This window comes from Beta vulgaris, chromosome 8 (assembly GCF_026745355.1).
Source record: "Beta vulgaris subsp. vulgaris cultivar EL10 chromosome 8, EL10.2, whole genome shotgun sequence".
In the NCBI taxonomy this organism is placed as follows: Eukaryota; Viridiplantae; Streptophyta; class Magnoliopsida; order Caryophyllales; family Amaranthaceae; genus Beta; species Beta vulgaris.
This window is the reverse complement of record NC_079209.1, coordinates 569,194-587,870: the sequence shown is the minus strand read 5'-3', so window position 1 is coordinate 587,870 and position 18,677 is coordinate 569,194. Positions and strand designations below refer to the sequence as shown.

The window sequence follows — 18,677 nt, the reverse complement described above, 5'->3', positions numbered from 1 at the left end:
CTTCATATATCATCAAACCTTTTTTAGATTTTTATTTTCCAAAATTGGATTCCGTTTTTTCTTCTTCGAATTAGCTCCAAATTGAATTGACTTATTCTATGAGATATGCCGGTCTTTATTTTATTATCTCATATATCCTAATTTAAATAGATCGATTAATACTCACCAAATAACCGCTCCTCCTCTCTCTCTTTCCTCTCTAAAACCCTAGCCTCTCCTACCCATTCTTCATCAGTTAGGGGTTGTCGTGTATAATTTCATCTATGATAAGCCCCTTTCCCTCCTTTATTTTCAATTTTTAGTTCATTTTCTTGTCTTTATGCACGCTATGCAACAATATTTTGGGAATAACAATTACTCACTAATAAAACAAACCAAAAAACGAAAGTTCGTATCTAAGTTTGATATACTTACAAATTGTATTTAAAAACGAAACCCTAGCCTCCATTTTGTGAATAAGAAAGATTGATATACTTACAAATTGTATTTAAAAACATATTAATAAATAAGAATAAGTAATGAAATTGCATCTCTAACTAATATTTTTTTTTGTCAAAACTCCAAAAAATCTCATGAACTATGACAAAAAGAGAGAGAAATTAGATAATGCATTCTTTTTTCTTTATCTTCAATTCTCAGCTACGTACTCTCCTAATTCCTAAACCCATCTCTCAATTTCAAGCAATTCTTTTTCCCTCTCTATAATTGAAACAATGCAGTCGTCACTTTTGTCTCCTTTTCATCATCTTGCTCAATTTCTTTCAAATCAAAGCACACACTCGATTATCATTTTTAGCTAAACTTCTGAATCTCAATGAGAATCTTTGCTTCTGTGGACTTCAAAGAGAAGCATTGAGTTTCTTAGTGAGTTCTCACCGAATTCACTCTCCTATGACCTTCAATTATGATATCGTTATCATTAAAGCTGGCTTTGGCTGTCATGGTGATGCTCTTCATGTCGTCGATAAGGTATTTTTGAATATCGATTGAGTTATTGGCTAAAATTCGATTATGGCATAATGTTTTGGTTTTAATATATGGGTGGAAGTATTTTTTCTCAAATTCTTTTTAATATCTGGCAACAAAAACAATTCATGATGAAGTATTTTGTCTCAATTTTTTTAATATTTGGGCTCAAATTTGAAGATATATTTAAATTTGAATTTAAGTTGTCTTATTAATGAGAATGTCATTTATATTTTATTTGTTATTGTATGTGGTATTAATGTGTGGTAAATTCTTGAATCCTTTTTTATTGGCCAAGTTTATGTGATTGATCATTATATGAATTGATTGGATTTAATACAAAATTTATTGATTTTTTTTGACAAGTTTATGCATGTAATTGATTTTGATTAACTGATAGAGGTTTTATTTGAAAATTTGAAATATAATATTTATGTTGTGAATGGGAAACTAAGTGAATATGCAGAATATCTAAGGGGACATCATTGTCCCCCCGGCTTATATAGTAGAGATTATGGGATCCTACTCAAATTTTAAAAAGGAAATTTTAGTTGAGACAATCTTTAAAGAGAAATGAAAAATTTATGGGAAATTTCCTCAGGTACCCCTGAGGTTTGACGTAATTCCCAAATTACCCCTCACATTTGGGGAATTCCTCAGATACCCCTGAGGTTTATGTTTGGGTCTAAAATACCCTTACTAATGACGGCAGGTTAACGCCGTTAATTTTTTTTCCTTTCCTCTCCCCTCTCCCCTCTCCATCTTCATCTCCTTCATCTCTCCTCCCATCTTCTTCATCACTCATCTTCTGCACCACTCATCTTCTTCACCATCAAACTGTAATCAAACTATAAATTTTTAAGTATTACAACAAGCTTATTTCTTAACCTTCAAAACTTCAGAGACAAAAAAAAATCATTTACTGCTTCAAAACCCGAAATCATCCAACAACAACTAAATCAAACAACTTTCATATTAGAATTTCCAATATTTAGTTGCAAAAAATTTCACGCCAGAATTGACCCACCATTAGAGCTTCAAAAAAAAAAACCCCATTGCTCCATTGGAGGTTCAAAATTGAACCACCATACTAAATTTATGCTATGAGTACTTCATATTTTCTAATTGAAGCAGAATTTTAATGACCCAGTTCACTTATAAGATAGAAAATTCTTCTTCTGCTACTTTTTAACAAGAATGCAAAAATTATAAGAATGGTGTTCATCGGTGGGGGCAGCAGCTAGGTGGTGAATGGGGTTGTTTTGGGTATCGAAAAATAGAGAGGTAGAATGGTGGGCCGAGAGAGAAAAAATTCTGAGAAATTTAGGGAAAGCTTGGAGGATGGTGGGAGGAGAGAGAAAGCTTGGAGGTTCATCAATGGAGGAGGGTGGGAGGAAAGAGAGAAAACAGAAGAAAGAGATAGAAAAAAGTTAACGGCGTTAGGGTTCCGTTAAGAGTAAGGGTATTTTAGACCCAAACACAAACCTCAGGGATATTTGAGGAATTTCCCAAATGTGAGGGGTAATTTGGGAATTACGTCAAACCTCAGGGGTATCTGAGGAAATTTCCCAAAATTTATTAGAGGACGGGTGTACATACTCTAATTATTACCTTCTTCATTCTTTTATAATTCTTATTTGGAATATGTTTAAGAGATAAAAAAAAAAAGTCAAGTTAGGAATAATAAAAGAAAATAGAGGAAGTACTTAGTTTTTAATTTAGTTAAGAGTGGAGACATAGTTATCCTACTATTCCCTTTGTTTTTTTTTAAGATCTACTTGCTTTTGTTTCAGTCCCTTTTTTTTTAAATATATATATATATATATATATATATATATATATATATATATATATATATATATATATATATATTCACTATACTTTATTCTTCTTTTGGAGGAAAATATATAATACTTAAATCATCTTTGACTCACATTTTTTCTCTTTTATGTTATTTATCTCTCTTATTAATAAGAAAACTTTTGTCTCTCTCCTTATTATATATATTAAGTGGATCCAACTTTTCATACTCTCACTAATTTGCCTTAAATTGTACTACTTCTGTTTTTATTTAGTTGCAACAATTTTTATTTTTCGGTGTTTTTTTATTAGTTGCAATATTTCCCTTTTTAGGAAAGCTTTTGGATAATTTGACTATATTACCTTAAATCTCTCTCTCCCCCCTTTAATTACAGTACTAGTAGCAGGGGCAAGTGAGTCAATTATACTCTCTTTTCTCATTTCTTAAAGTTTGTGCAAAAAGGTGAATGTTGCAACTAAATAAAAATAGAGGTAGTATATTTATAATAATTAATCAAGTAGATTTCAAATGGAGTATAAGATCATATGTACTTTTTCTGTTCTTTGTTGATTGCAACATTTGAGTTTTTTTACACTTGTTAATGCACAACTTTATTAACCATTAATATCTTTAATTATTATTTTATAAATAAATACAAGAAGTTGATATATTGAAGTATATATTGAGACGAGTCTAACAAGACCTCACATGACTATATTAATTTTTCCAAACGTAAAAATCACAATTGATGGTAATTTGGTGATAGAGTTAAATGTAAATAGCGCAGAAATTTAATTATTATAATTAATAAAGAACAGAAGAAGTCTAAATCATCCATTAATGATCAGGTGCAATAATAATACTAATCAAGCAACATATGGGTCAAAGCTGAGGATGGTTTATCTTTTTTTTTTGATAAGTTTGGGCTTAATTTTATTAAGGCTCAAGGGCCAGGGAAATAAGCAGGATGCCATACATGTGTAGCAAGACAAAACAGGTTCATGCATGTTTGAGATTACATTCAATCTAAATTAAATCCATGCAAGAAACTCATCTTTTCTTGACAATCCTTGTTTAGCCAAGGAATCTGCTACCCCATTTGTGGCTCTCACTTTATGGATAATTGAGAGGGTGAGCCATTGCCTTCTTGCATTGCGGATAAAATTCAGCATGAAATTTAGATTGTTTATCTTGTAGGATGAGAAAGGGTAAATATATACTTCCTCCGTTTTTAAATAAGTACAACACTTCTTATTTTTACGTTTGTCAATGTATTATTTTAACCATTAATATCTTCAATTAACAATAAGTAAAAATTATAAAAAATTGATATTAAAAAAATTCACATTCAGACGAATCTAATTAACAAGATCTTACATGACTATGTTTTTCCTAAAATGTAAATCACCAAAGCTAATTAAAATTTAACTATGAAATAGTAAACACTATGCTGTAAATGTTGCATTTATTTAGAAACGGAGGAGTATGTAGTATAATCCTGGATGTGAAGTGCAAGCTAAAAGAACAAGCACTAATAACACTAGTTTTAGTGGTTTGAAAAGGTCAAAACACTTCAAAAACCTAAGAGGCTATTATCCCTTTGAGATAAAGTAGAAAAGAGATCCATCAAAGCTCACTTTTCAATGAAAGGCACAACCCACATGATCTTGCTTGAGTTTATTGAATTATCTTTCCACCCAAACCAAATCAAAACAAAACAAATAAAATCAAAGAAAACGTAAACAATCCAAATTCGCTCAATCACGCCTATTTTCTTCACTTGACTTGTTTCTAAAGTTCTATCAAATTCCAAGGATAACATTCCAAGAAACCTTGTATTATCATCATCATGTCTTATTTTTTAGGGTGCGATGAATCAACCTATGAATATACAATTATATATGAAAAAGGAACTTTTTAGTAGAACAACTCTCATTATATTTATGTTATACGCCAACCTATGTTATAATTTCGGTGTAAAAGATCGAGTAATCAAAAATATGATAGAACAAGATTCGATTATAGGTTATGAGTATCACTTGTACATCTTCACAAGACTTTACCAATTAAACTGGATGACATTCACGTCAACGTGTCAACATATAAATATGTAATTTTATATATGGAAAAAGAACTTTAAAGTAAACCAACCCGCTTTATATTTATCTAACTTCAGACCCATGTAAAAGTATCCTTTCCAACGACCATTGCCTGGCTGTCAATCATTATTTGACACGTGTATGCTAATCTTGTGCATTTGATGAAATCTCATCACAAACATAAGAAACATAATGGTATAATTCTGTTGTGTTGTACTCAAACTTATTTGGTTGTCCCAATCATGGCAAAGATCAATGACTTTGCTCATCCATGGCCACTAGTTCGGAAATGATACTTCTACCTTTTTGTGTTAACTAAAATCACTTCATCAGTTTAATTTTCATACCACGTAGATGTTGGAGGTATGTCCTTCAAACAATGTGGGTATCTCTAAAAGATAGTTTATAGGATCGGTTAAGAGTTACGATAAAATTAGTATAATTAAGTAATCGATATGTTTAGCTGGAAACCGTATCGATTGGCAATATTATTAGTAAATATATTTGCAACTTAATTAGTATTAATCCTATAGGGTCGCACACATTCACATGGGTCGAACCATGAATATATTTTGAATAAAGTTGAATAAAATATCAAAAAAGAAATCTTTGATATTTCTACTATGCACAACGTGCATATCCCCACTTTGTGGAGTTAGTTTCTTGTTAGGATTTCCCTAACAATAAGCTACTCTAATTAAGGGGATTTGCATTATATATATGATAGGCAATCATATAATGTAAAGTCAAGTTACGTGATATTGTTTTGACTCCAAAATTATATTCTACAAAAGTGAGACACAAAAATACGTGAGAGTAAGAGTCTAAGAAATATACTTTGCTCTTCCTGCTCCAAATCTAAGCTGTCTTTGTGTCGCGGTTCGATCGTGTGGTGTGCTAGCCATTAGAGGACTTCAAGTGAGGTTCTCAAGAAGTAACCTGATCGAATCTGCTAATTGGAGGCGCGCTACAAAGGTTATTAATGTGTATAATAGGTTCATGAATTAATATGTGTGTAGTTCCGATTTTGATATGTTTCCGCAAACTATATGTTTTTATCAAAACCCTTCAGTGGTATCAAGAGCCATCTTACACATATTAATTTTTTGATCTATTATTAATATACTTGGTGAATTTTATGCTATTATTATATGAATAGATGAACATGTGATAATGGTTATTTTTTTTTCGTTCGGAAATCATGTTGTATGTTTCGAATTTAGCCCTAATTTTATTATATCATGCGCATGTTTGTACTTCATTTGCTTATTGGATTTGATTATTATGCGCAAGGGTAGTTTAAGATCATGTATTATATTGTTCCCTTTAATTTTGAATTAATGATTTTTTCAAATTGATTAATGTCAATTTTACTTTACCATATCTTATCATGATTATTACTTAATAGTTCATGATTAAAATTTATGCCCTATTTAGATTTAATGTTAAAGATCAATAATCTATCCATTGGTTAATGGGATATTTGTTTTGATTAAACATGTAAATCATATTTCTTTTAACAAAAAACAAAAAAAAAAAAAAAAAAAAAAAAAAAAAAGGAAATGTTGACGTGAAGTGGTTTAGCATCAACAAGCAGTTTTTTTTGTTTCTTGCCGAAAGTTACGCTAGGCAGTAACTTTCATCAAGAAGTAGTGGGATGTTTTTTTTTTTTTTTTGTTTTAAGTGGGTTGTATACAAAATTCGTAAATTACGACTTGTGTATATAGGTTTCCGTAAGGTTTTAACCTTACTGTCTTACTTAATTCAGTTGGGCATAAAAGGTTTAATAAATATTAGGCCATAAATAACAATGTTGTATGTTATGCGGCTAATTATTTATTAATATGGTTTTAAGTGGGAGGATTTGAAAAACATGAGGATTAAGTTAAGTTGAGACTTAGTTGGGCTCGTTAACTATAAATAACTTTTTTTTTTCAGGTGTTGATCTTTTAGTAATAATAGGCATGAAAATTCGATTAGATTTAATTAAGGTTAATAATTGGTAGATTGTTTAACTTAATTATTTCTTGCGCGTTTATGTATGTTTATACATGTACTTCGTGATTTATATAAATGGCTTTTATATAAATTGGGCCATTCATTTTGGAAATGAATGGGTGTATGTTATTAAATATAATCATACAGGTTTTGTGACTAGTATGGCCCAAATAGGATAGAAAATATGGTGTGTATACCATTTTGTTTTATTTGTAATTAATTACGGTCTGCGAACCGTTATGTATTTTTGTATATTATAGTATAAAATATAGTAATTAAATACAAATATGTTCTCACTTGTAATCATGAGAAGATGAAGATCAAGTGGTGAGACAAGCTATCCCGTTTGAAGAGAAGAACTTCAAGTCTAGGGGCCATACTAGGATCACTTATTTTGTTTCATGTTTTATATTTAATTATTATTGGTTTGTTTTATGGTGTTTGATTATGGTTTAATAGTTCACTTAATAATCAAACCAACATAGAAAAACCTTAGTCCCAAATAATATTGAGAACATTTTGCTTTCCCAAACATTAACACCTATGAAACCTTCGATCACTAGTGATGGGTTTACCATAGTAAGGGTATCACTTCTAATCTTAGGATAATAAGGGTAGACTTAGTGAAGAGGTCTACATGTTAGTTTGGTTTTCTCATCAATTTAATTAAGGAGTCCTTATAAATTGAAGCAAAAGGATAGGTTTAATTGGCTAATTTCACCTATCAACCAAGAATTATAAGAAAGTTATAATTAGCAAATGGATTGCTTACCTAAATCATTAGCTTGAGTGTCATGCCACAGCTGACTTAGGCTAAGTGAGATAGGATCTTGGAATCATTTTATTCGGAGGGACTTATTTTTTTGTACCTGAATAAAATGTTAATAACTTGTTTATATTGCATGTTGCTTTATTTTAAGTTATTAAATATGTTAAAAGATTTTAATTTGCTTTTCTTTTCATTTGTAGTAATGGCTAATTCAAATAACAACAATTCATCATACAATTTGCGTTCAATTCTCGAGCGTGAGAAGTTGAATGGCAATAATTTTCGACTGGCAAAGGAACTTGAGAATAGTCCTAATGCAGGAGAAAAGAGAGTACATCATTGATAAACCTCTCCCTCCTCTCCTCTAAGTAATGCATCTGTGAGGAGAAGGCTGCACATGTACGTCATGTTGACGCTGCTACAGATGTAAATGCCTTATGTTAGCTACTATGAGCCCAGATTTGCAAAAGCAATTTCTAGACTAGATGCATATACCATTAATCAGGAGCTCAAGAATTTATTTCAAGAGCAAGCCCGGATTGAAAGGTTTGCAACTACTAAGGCTATAATGGAGTGCAAGCTTGAAGGAAAGAAGTCAGTTGGCCCACATGTTCTGAAAAGATGGGTTTGTTTCAAACCAGTGAGCGACTGGGCTTGACTTTTCCTTTGGAGCTTACAAACTGACTTCGTTTTGCATTCAATTCTGGATACTTCATTTGATAATTTCAAGATGAACTATAACATGAATGGAATGCAAACATCCTTGAATGAACTTCATGGTATGCTGAAAACAGCTGAAGGAAATGTCAAGGATGAGCCACAGAAGGAAGTTCTAATGGTGCGTAAAGGGAAAGGGTTTAAAAAGCATTTAAAAAGAAGGATTGGTCAAAAGGCAAAGCACATGCTACGCCTGCTGAGTCTGGTAAATCACAGCCTACTAAAAAGAAGCTTGTGATTAATCCTGCTGATAGCAATTGCTACTACTGTGATGTTAAAGGGCATTTCAAGAATGATTGCCCAAAATACAAGGAAGACAAGAAGAACAAATGTGTTGCTTCTACTTCAGGTATTTATGTTATAGACTGCAATTTTGCAACTACTACTTCTTGGGTCCTAGACACTGGTTGTGGTTCTCACATTTGTTCCAATGTGCAGGGACTAAAAAGAAGTAGAAACTTGGCAAAAGGAGAGGTCGATCTGCGAGTTGGAAATGGAGCCAGAGTTGCTGCCTTAGCTGTGGGAACCTTTAGTTTATCTTTGCCCTCTGGGCTTGTCTTAGATTTGAATAATTGTTATTGTGTTCCTTCGATCACAAAAAACATTGTTTCAGTTTCTGTTTTAGACAAAGAGGGGTTTTCTTTTGTAATAAAGAATAGTAGTTGTTCTATTTATTCAAAAGACATGTTTTATGCTTCTGCACATTTACAAAATGGGCTTTATGTAATAGACATGGATAAACAAATCTATAATATTAATACTAAAAAGGCTAAATCGAATGATTTAAATCAAACTTATCTCTGGCATTGTCGTTTAGGCCACATAAACATTAAACGCATTCAGAAGCTTCAACAAGAAGGCATTCTAAAGTCATTTGATCTGGAATCATTTGACACCTGCGAATCTTGTTTAATGGGGAAAATGACAAAGTCACCTTTCAATGGAGTAGGTGAAAGAGCAAGTGACCTCTTAGGACTAATTCACACTGATGTTTGTGGTCCTATGAGCACTAATGCTAGAGGTGGATTTAGTTACTTCATTACATTTACTGACGATTTGAGTAGATATGGTTATATTTACTTAATGAAGCATAAATCTGAATCTTTTGAAAAATTCAAGGAGTTTCAAAATGAGGTACAAAATCAACTTGGAAGACAATAAAACTCTTCGATCTGACAGAGGAGGTGAGTATTTGAACCAAGAGTTTGATGACCATCTAAAGAATTGTGGTATACTGTCACAATTAACTCCTCCAGGAACACCGCAACTAAATGGTGTGTCCGAAAGGAGAAATCGAACATTACTTGATATGGTTCGATCTATGATGAGTCAGGCCGATCTTCCACTGTATTTTTGGGGATATGCTATTGAAACTGCTGCTTCCACAATCAACAGATCACCGTCAAAAGCTGTAGAAAAGACTCCATATGAGTTATGGAATGGAAAGGCACCCAAAATATCTTTTCTAAAGATTTGGGGTTGCGAAGCTTATGTGAAACGTCAACTCTCTGATAAGCTTGCACCAAAATCTGATAAGTGTTTCTTTGTGGGATACCCAAAAGAAACCAAGGGGTACTACTTCTACAACCAATCAGAGAACAAAGTTTTTGTTGCTCGTGATGGTGTCTTTTTGGAGAAGGAATTTCTTTCCAAAATGACAAGTGGGAGAAAAATATATCTCGACGAAGTTCGAGGTGAGCAACAACAACCAGAAATGGAAAATGAGACTCCTAATCATAGTGAAACACTTGTTTCGACTGATGTACTTGAGGAGAATTCTACAGTTGTACAAGCCCCACGTAGGTCGGAAGGTATAGAGTTCGGCCAGAAAGATACATAAGTGTCTTAATGACTGAGAGCTATGAAATATTGCTTCTTGAAAGCAATGAGCCTACTACCTACAAAGAAGCTATGACGGGCGAAGATTCTGACAAATGGCTTGAAGCCATGAAATCTGAAATTGACTCCATGTCTGAAAATCAAGTATGGAACTTGATTGATTTGCCCAAAGGGATAACTCCCATAGGATGCAAATGGGTCTTCAAGAAAAAACCGACATGGATGGAAACGTTTACGTTTTCAAAGCTAGGTTGGTTGCAAAAGGTTACAGACAAATTCACGGTGTGGATTATGATGAAACTTTTTCTCCAGTCGCTATGCTTAAGTCAGTTCGGATACTCCTAGCAATCGCCGCATTTTATGACTATGAAATTTGGCAAATGGATGTTAAAACCGCTTTCCTTAACGGAATTCTGGAGGAGGATGTTTACATGGCTCAACCAGAAGGTTTTGTTGATCCGAAAAATGCTAGGAAGGTATGCAAGCTTAAAAGATCCATTTATGGATTAAAGCAAGCATCCAGGAGTTGGAATATACGTTTCGACGAAGCCATAAGGGAATTTGGTTTCGAGAAAAATGTTGAGGAATCTTGTGTTTACAAAAAGGTCAGTGGGAGCAAAATCGCATTCCTAGTATTATATGTCGATGACATTCTCCTTATTGGAAATGATGTTCCAATGCTAAAGTCCGTAAAGGATTGGCTTGGAAAATGTTTCTCAATGAAGGATCTAGGAGATGCACAGTACATTTTGGGCATCAAGATCTATAGAGATAGATCTAAAAGGATGATTGGACTAAGTCAGAGTACTTATATTGATAAGGTGCTTGATAGGTTCAATATGAAAGGTTGTAAGAAAGGCTTTCTTCCCATGACTCATGGCATGAAGCTTAGCAAGACTCAGGGTCCTAAAACACCTGATGAGCAAAAGCGAAATGAGTGATTATTCCTTATGCATCCGCAATAGGATCTATCATGTATGCAATGATATGTACTCGCCCTGAATCTCGTATGCTTTGAGTGCTACAAGTAGATACCAAGGAAATCCAGGTGAGGCGCACTGGTGTGCAGCCAAAAATATTCTGAAGTACCTTAATAGGACTAAGGATAAATTCCTGGTGTATGGTGGTGCAGATGAATTGGTTGTTACAGGCTACACTGATGCGAGCTTCCAAACGGACAAAGATGATTCCAAATCTCAATCTGGATACATCTTCTGTCTAAACGAAGGGGCAGTGTGCTGGAAGAGTGCTAAGCAGAGTACAATTGCTGATTCTACAACTGAAGCAGAGTACCTTGCTGCTGGAGAAGCGGCAAAGGAGGCGATTTGGATTAGAAAGTTCATCACTGAACTCGGTGTTGTCCCTAGCAGTGCTGACTCGATGTCTCTCTATTGTGATAATAGTGGAGCCATCGCCCAAGCCAAGGAGCCAAGGGAACATCACAAATCTAAACACATTCTGAGAAAGTTTCACATTCTACGAGATTTTGTTGAGAAGGGTGAAGTTAAGATATGCAAAGTAGCAACAGATGATAATGTTGCTGATCCATTAACTAAACCACTTCCGCAGACCAAACATGATGCTCATACGTCTGCAATAGGAATAAAGCACGTTGGTGATTGGCTTTGATTTCTATGGATGTTTTAGATTATGTTTTATTTTTCGTAATCATAAAACATTGGTGTTTTATCTCGTTTTATCATTAATGGAATAATTTTATCTTCATTTAATTTTGGTTTAGCATTAAATGAATGTCCAAGATATAATCGTTGAGTTTCAAATAGGTTATCGAGACGAAGTCTTGGATAATGAGACCCTATTAAGTGGACTGAAAGCTTAAGATTAAAATTGTCCCTAGTCTGAATCATTGAGAATGGACACTAATGTTTCATAAAAGACTAGTTTGCAAGTTGATTTATAGTGCTGTTTCATGGGCTAGTTGACGGGGATGTCATAAATCATTTGCATGAGTATAAGCTAAGAACTTATATTGGATAGACCCACCTATGAATATGTTTTAAGAATTTAAAATATCATAAGCATATCTCATTAAATTATCAGAGACTATTCCTTATTACCTGAGTAGTTCATTGTCTGTTCACTATTGGATTAGTATGCTTTGACTCTGTCAAACGTCGCACCGTAAAAGGAGACAATAAAGGCAGTTTTCAGGTTGCTATGAATCTAGTATTATAGAAGTGAATGTACAAGATTGGGATTGTCCTCCTATTAGGATCATTGTCTTATGGGCCTCTCGAAGAGTTATAACTGTGAAAATGCATGGCCGTGCTCAGATGGATTAGGAAGTAATCATCTGTCTTAACAGGTTAACTCATGAGTTCGAGAAACTATTTGAACTTAATAAGGATGATCGAGATTCTTACCTTATGTTCGAATAAAGACGTAAAAGAGACAAAGGAATATATGGCACACTTGTTCTAAAGGACAAGTGGGAGATTGTTGGAGGTATGTCCTTCAAACAATGTGGGTATCTCTAAAAGATAGTTTATAGGATCGGTTAAGAGTTACGATAAAATTAGTATAATTAAGTAATCGATATGTTTAGCTGGAAACCGCTATCGATTGGCAATATTATTAGTAAATATATTTGCAACTTAATTAGTATTAATCCTATAGGGTCGCACACATTCACATGGGTCGAACCATGAATATATTTTGAATAAAGTTGAATAAAATATCAAAAAGAAATCTTTGATATTTCTACTATGCACAACGTGCATATCCCCACTTTGTGGAGTTAGTTTCTTGTTAGGATTTCCCTAACAATAAGCTACTCTAATTAAGGGGATTTGCATTATATATATGATAGGCAATCATATAATGTAAAGTCAAGTTACGTGATATTGTTTTGACTCCAAAATTATATTCTACAAAAGTGAGACACAAAAATACGTGAGAGTAAGAGTCTAAGAAATATACTTTGCTCTTCCTGCTCCAAGATCTAAGCTGTCTTTGTGTCGCGGTTCGATCGTGTGGTGTGCTAGCCATTAGAGGGACTTCAAGTGAGGTTCTCAAGAAAGTAACCTGATCGAATCTGCTAATTGGAGGCGCGCTACAAAGGTATATTAATGTGTATAATAGGTTCATGAATTAATATGTGTGTAGTTCCGATTTTGATATGTTTCCGCAAACTATATGTTTTTATCAAAACCCTTCAGTAGACACGTAGTTATATTTTCTTATAGTAAAATCAGTTTATTGATATAAAGTCATATGTTAGAAGAGAAATTTCAACTTTAAGAAATATAATATAATTTCTCTATTCTGATTTAATTACAAGTTGTAACAAAGAGGCATAAAAATTAAGGTGAGAAAAGAAATAAAGAGATAAGAAGGAAACTAATGTGATGAAGAGAGACTATAGAGATAGAGATAAATAATTGTAACTAAATTTGAATATCCAAATATAGAAAGTGTTGCAATTAAAAAATACGAAGGAGAAGTGTCAAATTAGATCAAATAATATAATTATACGTACTATGGAAAAACCACGATTATTGATGAAATCTAACACTTCTAGCGGAAACCATCACATTATTGTTTCATACAACTTTTTAAGAATGTATCTTTCGATCAATCTTAATTATAAAGTGGAATTTGATTTAATTTAATTGATTGTACGCGAACGATTGACATTTGTCGTGACATTGCATGGATCCCGATCACATAACTTATTTAGAGTAGAAAACAAAAAACTAAACACAACACCCTCAAACTCTCACAAAGAGAGATATAAAAAAGGAAAATAGCAACCAAACACATTGGTAATAATATTTTTTTAAAAAAAAAGATAAAATCTTGATAAGTTGGGGGAATAAATGGGATCCTAACTTGCCAAGGGTGGTAATCAATCCCAGGATCTCCTGAAATCGGGAGGAAAGCTCTAACCACTAGGCTATCCCTCTCTCTCTCAATACCTTGGTGATATAAAAGAGATTGAATATCTACCATACACGAGTACTTAAAAACTAATTTCCACCGTCTTTTTCTATTGCATCATCTCATTTATGGAAGTTCAATATTAACTGATATGTATTTCTAAGTTTGGCTGAAATTTCTCTCTACCTCTCTCCAATCGAGGGAGGCAACAACTGAAATGCAACTGCGCTACATAAGTCACAACCTTCCTAATACGTAAGGTAAAACTGGTAGGTGCGTGGTACCTGACCGTTGTAGAGCGAGGGAGTTGGTTGGCCTTAGATGCGACAGAAGGTTGTGAAACTGATCTCGAACTTCATCCTAATTGATCCAATAATATTTGATTATATATTGCATGGTTAATTGGTTTCAGATTGGGTCAATTTGACGTATCTAAAAAGAAAAAAAAATCTTGTTATGCTTAAGTATTCTATTTTGCAACTCACATAAACCCTAAATATTTTTGTTTGGGCCCCCAATGGGGACCCCTTGGTAAGAAGAAGGATCTTACTAGACCAGCGCATCGCTAAAGGCAGTCAGCCCAGCTACACAGGCCAATGCTTGCGAGTAGGGGGGTATAAGGGAATCCCGACTCCCAAACATAAGTATGTAGTGAGGTTCGAACTTGTACAAATAATCACTAATAGTAATTTATGTTTTCCATGCATAAAATTTCATACTCTCGACCCGTATATCTCCAAATTATGAAACACATAGTCCAAAACCTCATATATGAATGTTCAATATTAAATTTGGCTAAAAGTTCTCTTTATCTCTCTCATATTGAGGGAGGTGATTTGACAATCGATATTTATCCGCACAACCATCAGTCCTTCCCACATAAGGCAAAATTGGTTGTTACGTTATCGACAATTGTAGAGGGAGTTGCGTTGACTTTAGATGCAACAGATTGTGAGACCGATCTCGAATTTCATCCTAATTATCCAATATCCAGTTATATCATGATTGATTAATTAATTTCAGATCAGGTCAATTTAACGTATCTAAAAAGAAAAAAGATTTATTATACTTAAGTATTCTCTTTTCAGCTCACCTAGACCTAAAATCTTAAAATAAAGTATAAAGAACCATAGACACAAAATACTAGTAGTAATTTATGTTTTCCATGCATAGAATTACATACCTTTCAATCCGTATACCTCCAAATTATAAAACACAAAGTCCAAAACCTCCCAAATTATTGAACTTGGTGAAGGGTATAGGGATGGACCCATTCTATAGTATATTGATCGATCCAAAAACGCCAAAGTACACATACCCCATACACACATTCACTCATTCCTCTTTCTCCTTTGCCACCTTCCTCTCTCTTTTTTCCTCCTCTACCCAAAAAAAAGATACAAGAAAATTTCAATAATTCATCCCATCAAATAATCCATCTAACTTCAAATAAATTCTCTTAATAATAACAACACCCTTTAAATTCTATTTATACACCCATTTTCCTAATAATAATACCCTTCTAAGTAAATTTCTACAATATAATGAGGTGACACACACCAAAAAACAAAAAACATGAAGAACACTATAAGGTGTTGCATATCTTGCATCCTACCATGCGGAGCCTTAGACGTGATCCGCATCGTACACTCGAGCGGCCGCGTCGAGGAGATCTCCGGCACGATTCGTGCCGGAGATATAATGAAAGCTCACCCTAAACACATCCTTAAGAAACCAACTTCACGTCCATCTTCTGACCACGTTGAACCACAGTGTGGTCCTGCTATTGTTGTAGTCCCACCTGACGCTCAACTCCAACGTGGGAAGATCTATTTTCTTATTCCAGTACATGATCAGAAAAAACCATCAATCAAAACCACGAAGACACCAACACCACCACCACCACCACCACCACTTTCGATGGGATCGACTGTGGTGGTGGGGAGGCGGAAGGTTAAAAGAGAGCAACACAAGAATAGGGCTCGTTCGATATCACTGTCAGTTAATAATGTGGTGGTATCTAGTAGTACTAAAAATAATGATGATGATAAATATTTGAGTGATATATTAAGTGAGAAGGTTATATCAAGGGAAAAAAGAAGAGGACGTGTGGCTGTTTGGAGACCTCATTTAGAGAGCATTACTGAAACTCTTAGTGAAGCTGCTTCATCATGCTGTGATCAATAATAGTAATTCATTTATTTATCATTATTTCGTGTATTTTTTTTTTGTTTAATTTTACTATTGGTTATTGATAAGTTTTTTTTAAGTAATAATGATCTAATATAATAGGGACAAAAGAAAAAAAAGAGAGATATATATATGATGAACAATTTTGTGTAAAAAGTACTTGAGATTATTGGGTAAAAGTGAAGAAACATATAAGTTAAATGTTAATTATATATATTATAAATGTTTTTGTTTATAAAGTTTATAGTTACATAAATGGGAGAAGTTCAGATAAAGCAAAATATTGGTATTATTAATATATACTTTCACTATATGTGTTGTTGTCTGTCAATAATGTTTATTTCTATTTATGACATTCAAATTTTAAATTATTCAGGGTAAAAATATTTAGATTTATGTAGTAGTTTCATGTTGGAAAGTTATTTTGTATCAAGTACTACATTATCCAAAAAAAAACCATTTTTCAAGAGTTTAAAGTGATTAGGTTGAAAAGTGGATGCCAAAATGACTAATATTTGGGGATTTTGCAATATCTTGCTTTATGAAGTGCTTCATCCTTTATTCTTATCAATTATCACCCCCCTATTTTTTTCCCAAAGAAAGTTTAGGCAATTTTTTTATGATGCAAAAAGAAAAGGAACATTGTAGGGCAGTTTTTTAGAAATCAAATAAAGTTAGAAAATTTTGATAGTAAATCCTCTTCAATGTAAATTTTAACAAATATCACATATAATTGTGTTAGATTCTTTCAATATGTATACTATAATATCAAATTCTTTAGTATTTTATAAATATACGTAACTGAAAACAATAATGATAAAATATATACATTAGATATAGTAAAGTACGAAAGTGTAACCACTCAAAAAACGGGCTGGTAAAATTTCTTTCCTACACCGTAGGTTTGCTACTACAACTAATTTCTACAAGTACTTTTTTTTAAGATGGTAAGATGAAGGACCCTATTAAACTGGGATCTCGCACAGATACAACTAACCAATCAGATTTGCAGGTCACTCTATTTGAAAGGAGGGGGATGATAAGGAAAACCACTCCAAAAAACCCCTAGTGAAATTTGATCCAATGACCTTAAAGTTATGAGACTAAACCTTTACCACTAAGTCAAGCTTTACTTTGGTAACCTCTACAAGTACTTGTGTCTTGTGTGCATGAGCTCTTACAATGGACTACCAAAGGAGCAACTGCTCTTTTCTAAAGTAACAGTTTTATGCAAGACTGTCAGTCTGTCACCAAATAGTTGGTTAATTAATCAGTATCTATTACAAGATACAGTACTAATGGTAAAACCGTACTAATTGGAGGAAAAAGATGCAAATTTTTGTTATTTGAAAGTGTATATATCAAGACCCAAGTGAGCTTTTTAAGCCAACTTGTTATTAATAAATATAGTTTTTTTAAAGGCAATTCTAAAACATAAACTACCAGCTTTTGGGGAGAGGAAAAAGAATTGTTTTCACCATATTGTTTTATTCAAAGATTGTGCATCTGAATCTTTCAGAAAAAAAAAAAAAAAATTGTGTATCTGAATTGTGAATTGACACAATTACCTCTCGGTTCAAATGTACTTGATAGTAGATAACTAATTGTGTTTAAGGATAATATTATAATTACAGTACACTTAACTTTTTATGTTGTAAATGAGCGACTAAGCACAGTAATATAAGCGGAATTTGATCTACCGCTCTTAAAGTGCATTTGTTTTTTTTTTTTGAGAAACATTAAAGTGTACTTGATAATTGATCTCTAAATTAATAGAATGATTTATTAAATAAAATTCTTTACAAGTGGTCTTTAAATAAAATACAAAACACCCCTTTTTCTGCATAAAAATAATAATCCTCAAAATTCTTTTATGAAAAGAAAAGGATCATTTGGTGTTACTTTTTACAATGTGTATGGCTCCTATAGAATTATTTCCAAAATTTAAAGTTCCATGATAGAAAGAAAAAGTCTTTTTGAGTTAAATTATAATTTTCTCATGTAGTGATTTGCTAAAAGGCGCCGCTGAAGAATAAAGTGATAAAAATGATATGATTAAAGTGAATAGGTTATAGGTAACAGAATAATTAAGTAGGTTAATTAAAGAATGATATTATAATATTAAGTATGGTTGTAATATAACTAGTACGGGGGACATAAAAATGTGAAATTAGGGAAGAGGGGGTTTGTAAATTGAATATATGTTCCCCTGGCCATGGCCCTGGAACTGGAGATGGGCCTCCCACTTGTGGTGCCACAATGATGTTTTGCTTGCATCATTGTCCACATGAATGAATGAATGGATGAATGAAATCTTATTACTACTAGAATGATTTTGTAATTTCAAAGATGTTGAAATATGGAACAATTTTGCACCTCAACTAATAATAACAATAAT

The 18,677-nt window shown here is 33.0% G+C and overlaps 1 protein-coding gene across 1 annotated transcript; it reads left to right on the top strand.

The window, feature by feature from the left end:
• Positions 1–15,394: 15,394 nt before the first annotated feature.
• On the top strand, positions 15,395–16,512 carry LOC104900490 (hypothetical protein). The gene has a single exon (XM_010687907.4). The coding sequence runs from the start codon at positions 15,665–15,667 to the stop codon at positions 16,274–16,276; it is 612 nt and encodes a 203-aa protein (XP_010686209.2). The 5' UTR covers positions 15,395–15,664; the 3' UTR covers positions 16,277–16,512.
• The last annotated feature ends 2,165 nt before the right edge of the window (positions 16,513–18,677 follow it).

Bases quoted from the DNA above. Each gene is read 5' to 3' on its own strand.
- LOC104900490 (XM_010687907.4), top strand. From the start codon at position 15,665: ATGAAGAACACTATAAGGTGTTGCATATCTTGCATCCTACCATGCGGA.